The sequence below is a fragment of the Geospiza fortis genome, unplaced genomic scaffold (assembly GCF_000277835.1).
Source record: "Geospiza fortis unplaced genomic scaffold, GeoFor_1.0 scaffold97, whole genome shotgun sequence".
Lineage (NCBI taxonomy): Eukaryota > Metazoa > Chordata > Aves > Passeriformes > Thraupidae > Geospiza > Geospiza fortis.
Window position 1 is genome coordinate 2751160 of NW_005054343.1, and position 10383 is coordinate 2761542.

The 10383-nt window shown below is 58.1% G+C and overlaps 2 protein-coding genes across 2 annotated transcripts in view; one reads left to right on the forward strand and one right to left on the reverse strand.

The window, feature by feature from the left end:
* The window catches only part of LDHD (lactate dehydrogenase D), a gene marked incomplete at its 5' end in the record, with an annotated part of 3195 nt that extends 1499 nt beyond the window's left edge, over window positions 1-1696 (forward strand). The window contains 4 exons of the mRNA XM_005422813.3: window positions 706-850; window positions 928-1018; window positions 1107-1218; window positions 1295-1696. Coding sequence (XP_005422870.2) covers window positions 706-850; window positions 928-1018; window positions 1107-1218; window positions 1295-1460 — 514 coding nt within the window. The remainder of the gene's footprint in view (window positions 1-705; window positions 851-927; window positions 1019-1106; window positions 1219-1294) is intronic.
* Window positions 1697-1895: 199 nt separating this feature from the next.
* The window catches only part of ZNRF1 (zinc and ring finger 1), a 19520-nt gene continuing 11032 nt past the window's right edge, over window positions 1896-10383 (reverse strand). The window contains exons 2-5 of the mRNA XM_005422814.3: window positions 4274-4369; window positions 3533-3638; window positions 3349-3439; window positions 1896-3200 (exon numbers count right to left, since the gene is read on the reverse strand). Coding sequence (XP_005422871.3) covers window positions 3382-3439; window positions 3533-3638; window positions 4274-4369 — 260 coding nt within the window. The 3' untranslated portion in view covers window positions 1896-3200; window positions 3349-3381. The remainder of the gene's footprint in view (window positions 3201-3348; window positions 3440-3532; window positions 3639-4273; window positions 4370-10383) is intronic.

Here is a 10383-nt window from a genome sequence, read left to right on the forward strand (position 1 = left end):
CCACGCTGCTCTTGGAGCGCCCCGGCTCCCAGCGTAGCCTGGCTGAGCAGCAGCAGCAGACGGGTATGGCTTGGAACAGGGAGGAGGAGGGGGTATCTGGGGCTGGGGGCCATGATGGACACCCAGGGATGAGGGATGGGTGCTCAGGGACAGGGGGATCAGGGTGTTCTGAAGTGAAGCATGGTGCTGGGGGGCCATGATGTAGCACTGGGGTGAGTGATGGATGTCCAGGACATGGGACAGTGGGACCAGGCATGTCCTGGGGTGACAGATGGGTGCCCAGGGCTGGGTGGGGACTGGAGACCTTGAGGTCATCAGGATGAGAGACAAGTGCCCAGAGCATAGAAATGGAGGCCTGGAATCATGGATGGCTGCCTATGGATAGGGGATGGGAGATCAGGGGTGTCCTGAGGAGAGGCATATGTGCCCAGCACCAGGGAGAGGGGACCAGCAATGGATGCCTGGGACGGGGACTGGGAAGACACTAGGGTGAGGGATGGGTGTGTGCTCTGGGGGTCTGCTGAGAGGCTCATGAACATGGGACAGGGGAAACTAGGGGTGTCACAGGGTGGTGGATGGGGACCGAGGGACAAGGGACAGAGGGACCAGGAGTATCCCAGAATGTGGGATAGGTGCCCAGGATGGGCACTGGAGGTCCTGGGTAAGGCCTGGGTGCCTGGGGGTGCCATGGGTCCTGTCCCAGAGCTCCTGGTCACCTTCAGAGGAGATCGTGCGACAGAACGGTGGCTCTGGCCTGGCCTGGGCAGAGGGGCAGGAGGAGCGCGAGCGGCTCTGGTCCATGCGCCACAACGCCTGGTACGCTGCCCTGGCCCTGCGGCCTGGCTGCCAGGTAGGCACAGGGGTGGGGATGATGGCAGCAGTGCCCATGGTGCTCTGAGTGCCACAGCTCTGCCCTTCCTGGCCCAGGGCTACTCCACAGACGTCTGTGTGCCCATCTCCCGCCTGCCTGAAGTGGTGGTGGAGACCAAGCAGGACCTGCAGGCCTCCAACATCACCGGTCAGCAGGGCCACAGCCCCCTGGGACAGAGGGGGGTGAGGGGTCACCATGCTCCACGCCACAGCCCATCTGACTCGTGGCCTTGCAGGACCCATGGTGGGACACGTGGGCGATGGCAACTTCCACTGCATCCTCATCTTCAACTCCCAGGACCCAGAGGAGGCCCAGCGCATCCACGCCTTCACCCAGCGCCTGGGCAGGTGGGGGCAGGGTGCTCTGGGGGGCTGGGGCAGGATAGACAGATGTCCCCATCCCCTGTCCTTCCCTGTCCCACAGGCGGGCACTGGCAGCAGGGGGCACCTGCACCGGGGAGCACGGCGTGGGGCTGGGCAAGCGGGCACTGCTGCAGGAGGAGCTGGGCCCGGAGGGCCTGGACACCCTGCGCTCCATCAAGGCTGCACTCGACCCCCACAACCTCATGAACCCTGGCAAGGTGCTCTGAGGGGGAGCACCAGCACTGAGCTGGCACTGGGGAGCCTCAGCCCCTGGAGTCAAGGCCAGGGTGGCCATGCGGCCCTGCAGTGCCACTGTATGTGTCCCTACAAATCACCCCATCCCCACTTCTGGGGGTCAGGGATCCTCAAACCCCCAATAAACCCTTTGGACTCGCACTGTCCATGTGCTGTGAAGTTGTTTAGAGGGATAGGAACCCCCAGCCCTCTCCCAGGAGGCCTCAGTCCCAGACAGCACACACAGGGCAGGGCATTATCAGGGTCCCACCTCAGCCACTTCCCCTGAGCTGCAGTGCTGCTGGTGCCAGGTGGGAGCTCTCTGGGACCTGCCGAGCACTACTGTGGCCATCCCCACGTGGCAGGCACAGAGAAGGGGAACTGGTGTCGTTGCTTCATCATCTGCTTCATCAAGAAAGCCAGCGAAATAAAATAACAGTGAATGTTTTATTGAACATTGTTTTAATACCATATCAAAACACCTTGACTAATGAAGGAAGCTCCCCCCAAGCTCTGAACTCTTTTTTTCCCCCGTTTTTTTTTAATATATAAATACAGAAAGGTTTCCCGCAGGGGCACGGCCACCAGCAGGGGAGGTCTCACCAATGAAAACACGCCCGCCGCGCCAGGAGGGGACGGGGATGGGCGAGGGGGTCACTGCCATGAAATGACACCATCTTGGCACCTCCAGCAAAGCCACCCCTGCGACTCGGGGTGGCTGGGAGCATCCAGGGGGCCACTGGGGCCTTCCCCATACCCTCCTCAAAAGGGTCCAACTCAAAGCCGATGGAAAAGAAAGAGGGGAGGCAGTTTTGGCAAGAGGAGCCCAGCGAGGGGGCAGAGGAGGGGCGGCGGGGATGCTGCAGCTCTCCAGTCTCTGAGTGGTTATAGCTGAGTTAAAGAGTGACCAGTCTGTAAACATCACCGGGGCAGGGAAGCTCAAATTGAAGAACACGCCAGTCAACACGAAGCTTCAGTTGTGGTTTGTTGTTTGTGGTTTTTTTTTGTCCGTTTTCTGTTTTTTTCTTCTTTTTTTTATCCTTTTTTTCCTTTTTTTTTTCTCATTGTAAACACTTGAAAGACGGACCCCTGCGACTCAGCAGGGGGAAGCAGTGTCCCCGCTCCCGGCGTGGGGCAGAGTCCCCATCTCAACGCTGCCGGGGCCCGGGGTGGAGATCTCCAAAAGGGAGACAGGAGAGAGGAGGAATTTCCCGTTTAGTCAGTGCAAAAAAACCGAGCAGAGCCCCCGGGCGAGTCCGGGTGGGAGGTGGGGGGTTGTCGGTGAGAAATGCCACGTGCTCCGTTTGGCCGGCTGTCCCCCGGCAGCTTTCCCCTTTCGGTTCGGGGACAAAAGCCAAACATCATGGCAGGGTTTGGGCCGAGGGCGTCCCCGGGGGCTCCCTGGCAGGCAGAGCTCTCCTGGTGACCAGCGGCTGTGGTGGGGAGAGCAGGTCGCTCCGCTTTTCTCACACTGTCGTCTCCTGGATGTTTCTTTTTGTTTTAAGTCTTTTAAATTAAAAAAAAAACCAAAAAACAAAAAACAAAACAAAAAGCAGAAAAACAACAGAACAAATAAAAATAATAAAATAAAACAAAAACTGCGCCGTTGTCCCAAGTGGATTCAAGTTTCTGGGTTTTATTTTTGTCTTCTTGAGGAATTTAAAGTCAGCCCAAAACTCCAGGCGGGGCAGGGGGGACGGGGAGAGGAGGTACAGCAGGTATAGCAAGGTGCCCTGCAAAGGCAGAGAGAGACCGTCCCGGGTGAGGAGCAGGAGCCCTGGCTGTCACGTCCCACCCTGTCCCACCCTGTCCTCCACTTCCAGGCCTGGATTTAAACCCAGCATGGGAATGTCCCTTCTGAGCAGCCCACCACAGGCTCACCTTAGAGAGAAGTCAGCAAGCACGCCCGGCGGGTCAATCAGAAGGATGCTCTGGGCAAGATCTGTTCACTTCAAACCATGAGTCTATACAGCTGCAAGAGGAGAGCATGTTACCACCATGCTGCTGAGCCTCAGGTGTCCCTGCCTGTCCCCTTGCCACCTGCCTGGCTGTCCCCTCATGGTACCTTTTGTGATAAATGCAGAGGCAGGGCAGCCTGGCTGTGGTGTCCCCCTGCAGCAGCTCCTCCAGGCAGATCACGCACTCGCCGGCGTCCTTGGTCAGCACGTCATCTGTGGGGGGAGGACAGGGCAGCAGTGAGACAGGGATCACCAGAGCACTCCCCTCCCTGGGATGGAGTGGAGCCCAGGGTCACTGCTGCAGGGGCAGCCGGGATGGGGTGGAATGGCAACAGTGCTGGGAAACACTGGCAGGAGGCTCCTGTGGAGGCACAGGGGGGACATGGGTCTGGGGCATCTGGAGTGAACACAACCCTTACCCTGGCTTCCAAAAATCACCAACCAGCAGGGGGTGAGCATCACTCCCACACTAGTGGTCAGGAGAGAGGTGGGAGATGCCGGAGCTGGAGCTTGCAGCCCAGTGCTCAAGGCCAGCAAGGAGGGGAGGAAGGCAATGACCCTTTGGGGGACAGCCCAGGAGGACACGTGCCAGGAGGGCTCCTTCTGGCACCACGGGGAGGGGAAGGGGCCCCCTCGGGGTAGGGGGCTGTGTTACAAAGGAGCCGAAAAGCAAAAGGAGCAGGCTTGAGCCATGACAGGGGAGCAGAGTGGAGCAGCACCATCCTGCCGGAGCACAGCCCTCTTGGGAAGCCCAGCCAAGCCGCCTGCCCGCAGCAAACGTCTCTTCAGCCACCCGGAGCCTCCCAGGGTGGCAGGACGCCGTGTCCCCCACACAGCCTGGCCCTTACCGTTGTAGGAGAGGCGAGGTTTGCTCAGACACATGATAAAGTGCATTTCCATCTCGTCAGAAGCCACAGATTTGGAGCAAATGGGGCACTTGAAACCTGGAAGGAGAGCAAAGAGATGAGCCCTTAGCGAGGGCAGGAGTCATCCACCCTGCATCCCGGGGAATCCCTGGGGCCATGGGGGGGCACGGCAGCGGGCAGCCCCTCACCTGCTGCCTGCATGGTGACCCTCACCCCACACAGCACCCACTGGGCACCCGCTCATCCTGTGCCGGCCACCAGCAGCCGCCAGCGTGGGGACAGCCACCGAACAGGGGACAGCCGCCGAGCTGGTGCGCTGGCCGTCCCTGTGCCTGCCGCGCAGAGGGCACGGACAGCGTGCCAAGGCACTGCACACGTGGCCATCAGCTGCTGCCAGGCCTTAAAGGGCGAGCAGCAGCCTGGGGCACGCAGCACCGAGCCACTGGCAGTGCATGGGCACGTCCCTGTGCCTGGACAGCGCTGTCCCTGCTGCCAGAGCTCAGCACCACATGGCTGAGCCAGAAAAGCTGCAAGGAAGGAGTTTTTTTCTATGGCTGCAGCACAGGACTGGCAGATTGGAGCCTCAAACACAAATGGCTGCTTTGTCCAGCTTTTCACAGGGGTGAAGTGGGTGCTCATCACTCCACTGCCAGCCTGCCTCCCCAGAAGCAGAGGGACACTGCAGGCTGATGAGCCAGCTTGACCTTGACTCTGCCTGGTGATTTAGGTTCTTGGATGAAGCTGGATGGGATGCCCAGATCTGCTCTGTGACCTGGCTTGGGGTGGTGCCAGGGTGTCACACCAGTGTCACACCTGCTCGAGCCATGCAGACCACCACGGCATCGCCCCCGGCCCCACTGAGCGAGGCTGCCCCAAACACAGTTTGTAAGCCCCAAACTCACAAGGAGCAGAACCCCAAGCAGCCCTGTAGGTCGCCCCTCTGGGACTCCCTGCCCTTCCACTGCAGCCAGCTCAAGGCCACGAGGTTTGTCACTGCCCAGCAGAGCAGCGCAGCTCGAGCCGAACACGCGCGTGCCACCACCACGGGTTTGCACCAGAATATCCAGCAATTCCCTGCCTGCAGAGAGGGAGAGGGTAATTTAAGGATCTGCCTTCTAAAAGCAGATCAGGTTTGACTGCAGTGCCGCTTAAGAGCTTTCTTCATATATATGCAAAGGCTGCTCAGGAACGAAAAGAAAAAGAATGAACACAAATTATCTAAGGATGAATCAGGTTCTTGTTTGCCACCATGTGGATGTGGACAGGGCATTTTTTTTTCTTTGCTTCTTGTAAGAGACAAAGTACAGGGTGGCTTTAAGGAGAGGCAGCTCAGAACTCTGCTGTGCAAACAGCCCCTGTAACTTCTCAACACTCCAGTGCTCATTAGCAGCAGTGATAAATACAGTTCACTTCCCAGGTCCTTGGATCCTGCCCCTCCAGAGTGTCGTTAATTCCCAGGAGGGTGCAGCAAGGATGAGCACTATGGATGGTATGGGATTGGCTCTAAAAGGACCTGCTAAAAGAAGGAGCCCTCAAGCCCAGCGCTCCTCCAGTGGGGTGTCCTGCTGGCCTGCAGCATTGCCACCCTGGGAACAGATCCCTGCCCAGCCTGGCTGAGCCACAGGGTGTCTGCTCTGACTCCGGCCCCAATTGCACCAAGCCCCAGGCGATAGGGCAGTGCTGCAGCCAGGGCCTCGTGGGCAGCAGCACCGATCTGCCTCCTCCTCTCCAGCCTAATTTTACTCCTGACCGATTTATACCTTGTGGCAGCCGTGCCCATTAGCTGAAGTCGCTGGTTTTTTCCTCCTCCCAAGTGTTTACCCACTCGGTGTATTTATAGCATGGATAGCTCAGATGGCCTCCCAGGCTGCCTGCTGCGAGCCCCAGCCGGCCTCCCCTTGCAGACACCCTCCTGGTGCCCCTCTCCCCTGGCAGCCCGCCTGGCCCTGGCCCTGGCCCCGCCTGAACTGCTCCTGCCTGGCACGGATGGGCTGCCAGCGCCACCGGCGCCGGTCCCTGCCGGGAGCTCTGGGCACTGCTTCCAGCAGCAACTCCCTGGAACGGCTGTGAAGGGCTCCCTTTGGAAAAGGCATTTTGTCTGCAACCTCTGTGTCAGGGCACGGCATTCGTAGAGGTTCAGTACTGTTCCCTGTGCTGTGTGTGGGCAGACCTCGTTTCCCCTGGTCCCCCCTTTTCTGTGCCAATGTGTTATTTTAAACAGCTGTCCCAGATCTGCCAGCTCCGGCAGCACCCGAAGGGATCCTATGAGACGTGCAACCAGTGTAAAGGGAAAAGGCCCCAGATGAAACTGCCTGGTCTGTGGCTGCCAGGGCATGGCTGCCAGCAAAGCAGCAGGGCCAGGCAACGAGCAGGGTCCTCTGCAGGCTCAGCGAGCGGCTGGTGGTGTGTTTTCACGCCTCCTCATGCTCCTCACTGCTCCCTGGGCAGCTGGCTGGGGCACCGGGACTCCTGACACCGCCACAGCCCCGTGGCAAGGACGTGGGGACATTGGGCAGACGGAGGGGCCCAGGCTCAAGCCCCAGCACGTATGTGGCATCCTCCAGCCAGACAGGTCTGGGGGCTGAGCCAAGTGCAGAAGCACACACACACTTTTCTGGCTCTGCATTTCACAAGATGGAGGGGGGAAAAAAAGGAAAGATGAATATGCAGTTCATAAATTCCCAAGTTTGAGCAGGAGTGAGGCACCGGTGTGGAAAGGCCCCCAGGGCGGGGGCCTGCCCTGCACCCCAGCTGTCGGCACAAACACTTGACATTGCAAAAGCAACTGCCTGTGTTTCCCTCCATGGCAGGCACAGGAGCTCACCACCAGTGGGGAAGGGGAGGCAGAGGTGAACTCCCCACCCCTCCTCCAGGTGACCTTTGGGTGAAGGTGACAGGCAGAGAACCAGTGGGATCAGGGGACAGCCAGCACCAAACAGCAGCAGGCACCAAGCCCGGTGCCTTGGAACATCCCTTCACAGTTCAGGCAGGAGCCTGTCCTGAGGATGAAAGAGCTGCTCTCCACATGGCCAGCCCCCTCCAGGCCATGGTATTTTCCACATTCCCCGAAATCCCCGTTAATTTATCCTGCCTAAGCTGCCAGCCGGAGCAACGCAGGAGATTACATTTTGACAGCTGCTCATGGAAAATTCAGCTCCCTCCCTCCTCCTCAAGCCCTTTATGTCCTCCTCCCACGTGCCTTAAAAAAAAGAGAGGAAGGGCCCAGCTAGTCCTCCTTGCCTGGGCCTCCCACACCCATGGGGAGGCCCAGGGGTTGCTCCAGGGAAAGGCCATGGACACTTCTCCCCTCCCAAGGCCTCTGGTGCAGCTGGTGATGCTCCTGCCCACGGCACATTAAACCTGAAGCTGGCACTGTCACCTCATGCAGAAATGTGTGGGCAGGTACCAGCTCCCAACAACAGTAAGTGAAGAAGAGGAGGGTGCTGCAGGAAGGGGGCTGGCTTGGAAAGGCAGGTTCAGGTCGAGACCTGGACTCTTGTGCCTTGCAGGAGACTTTGAGAAAGCCAGGGGCTTTCCAGGGCTGTGAGACATAGGATGGCAGGTGATCTAATCTCTCCAATGGCTTGGTCTAGAAACCAGGAGCAAGTGGTGCTGGTGCTCTCCAGAGGCTACTACCCTCTGAGTATTTTTAGGAAGGTTACATGGTTAATTTTAGAGAGTTGGGCACAGTAGAGCTGGGAATCTCTGAAAATCTCCACCCGGTGCTATGAATGCTGAAAAAGCCTGGTGGTTAACCCTCACAGTGCCAAAAGCACTGTCACAGAACTGCAAGGAATTTAGTGATGGTGGGAGGATTGAGACACTTTTCCAACCCATTTCTAAGTATCCCAAACAGAGCTGATTCTGGAGCTGGGATAGGAAATTCCCATCGCTTGTGTCTACTGAGCAGTACAACAGGGTCAACCACGCCATGTCCTGAGAGCAGAAGTGGCTGCTCCCTTTGGGGGAGTGGGACCATGTCCACAGGAGCTGCAAGCCTGTCCCAGCTCCCAGGGAAAGGCATGTGCCATGTCTACCTTCACCTGCCAAACCCTCCTCCTGCTGGGAGTGCCTCCAGGCAGATGGCTTACAGGCCATGGTGCCATCAGGAGCAGCCCTGCAGAAGGACACCACGGCTCTGTCACTGGCAGGTGGCTGACACATGGAGAGCAGCAGCTTTTCCACTGCACAGCACCTCCAGCAGTGGGAGGAGGACACTGGTGGGGATGATGTGCCCTGAAGGCAGGAGGAAGCAGCAGCCCAGGCACAACAGCCCACACAGCATTCACCAAGTGGATCCTGGTTGCCCAGTCTCCCACTACTGCCATGGGATAAACCAGGAGCCCTGGGAGTGGGAGCAGCAACGCAAACTCCCCAAAATGTGCCTGCCCCAGGAGGGAACCCTTCCCTGTTGCCCAACACCCCACAGGACACCTGGAGAACCAGGGAGCTTGGGTAAGCTCCAGGCTGCCTGATGATCATGGAAGATTTGGAAACCTCAGCTGCACAGCCCATCTCCATGTCTCCAGAGAGCATCCTGGGCGCTCAGCCAAGGGAGCTGGCTTATACCAGGTGAGGATGCGTCCAAACATGAGATAAAACCAGAGAATATTTGGCCCAAGCATGTAGTCCTGGTGCCTCCTCCTTGCTGAGAAAACCATGAGCATCCCACCTTCCACCATGGCTTCCCTAACACTGCCAGCTGAACCAGCACCATGTGGAAGCTGGAATACACGGATCATGTGGGAAAACCCTAGACTAATGATTGAGGAGGAGGCAAAGACTGAAGGACCAGTTGGTCAGTCTGAAGCATGTGGGGTTGAGTGAGGTGAAGGGGTTCCAAGTCCTCCTCTTCCTTTACCCCTGAGGGCTTCAGCACAGCCACAGGAGGGAAGAAGGGACCAGGGAGGAGTTATCCTCTGTGCCAGCCGAGTGAAGGAAACATAAAGAGCCAAGATATTCAGACCAAACATCTCCAGGAAAATAAATTCCCCATGGGTTTAGAGCAGCCTCATTTTTTTAAGTGACGGTCACAGAGCAGCACATTGGAGATGGCACATGGATGCACAGAGCACCTCCCCAGCACTGGGGCACAGCAGGGACCTGGCACCTGAGGACTCCACAAGTGTCCCCTGACGAGTGGAAGCCATCCATGGAAGTGATGCTCTGCCAGCCTCAGCCATGCAGTCGGGTGAAGCTGCAGGAGGCAGCACCAAGTGCCTGCAGGCCAGGGCACCCAGCAGAACCAGGCCAGGATCCACCTCCCCCTGCAGAAGGAATTGGCATCAGCTGCAGGGGCAGAGGCAGGAGCCAAGGTCCAAGGCAGCCCTGCTGCCCCAGCAGGACTTAAGGCACTGGGTGAGCTCCACCATGCTGGGCTATTGTGCAGCACAAGGGCTGACACGAGCAGGGACACGTAGGCAGGAAGGAGTAAAGCACTTAAGCTGCCTCATTTGCCAGCTTTGAAAAAGGGAGCGTCCTTCCTCCTCATTCAAGGAGCTGCAGAGAGGCTGGAGAGCATAAAGGATGGGTCTAGGGTGGAAATAAGATATCACACCTTCCTGAGGATGGAAGGGAGGCAGGGCTGGGGGATGCCAGTGAACCAGCCCCAGATGATCAGCCAAGCAGGGGATGTGGCTTGGAAAGAAACTCAACCATTTGGATGGCACATCTCTGGATGGTGTGTTTGGAAAGAAACTCAGCTATTTCTGCTGCCTTGGCAGAGCGATGGTCTTGCTCCATCCCCATCCCACCCCACCCTTGCTGATTGAGTCAGTTCAGCTTGCTGAGAAGGGAGAAATGTCTGTAATATGAAAGCAGCACCCCAAAAAGAAGCTACTTCAGTGCAAGGCCAGGTTTTCCAAGGTCTAAGAAAAGCTGTCCCTGGTGTGCAGTAGCTCCTGGCAAAGGCCACACGTGGCAGCTGTCTGCTGTCAGGTCAGCCACACACCAGCCAAGGGTGGCAGGATGTGCCATGGAACACCAAGCTGGCCAAGGGCAGCACAATCCTAATGCTCAAGGCATTGTGTTTTGGAGACACCTCTGTCCACTCCCACCTGACTCGAGCCACAAAGAGGAGATTTTGCAGAAAG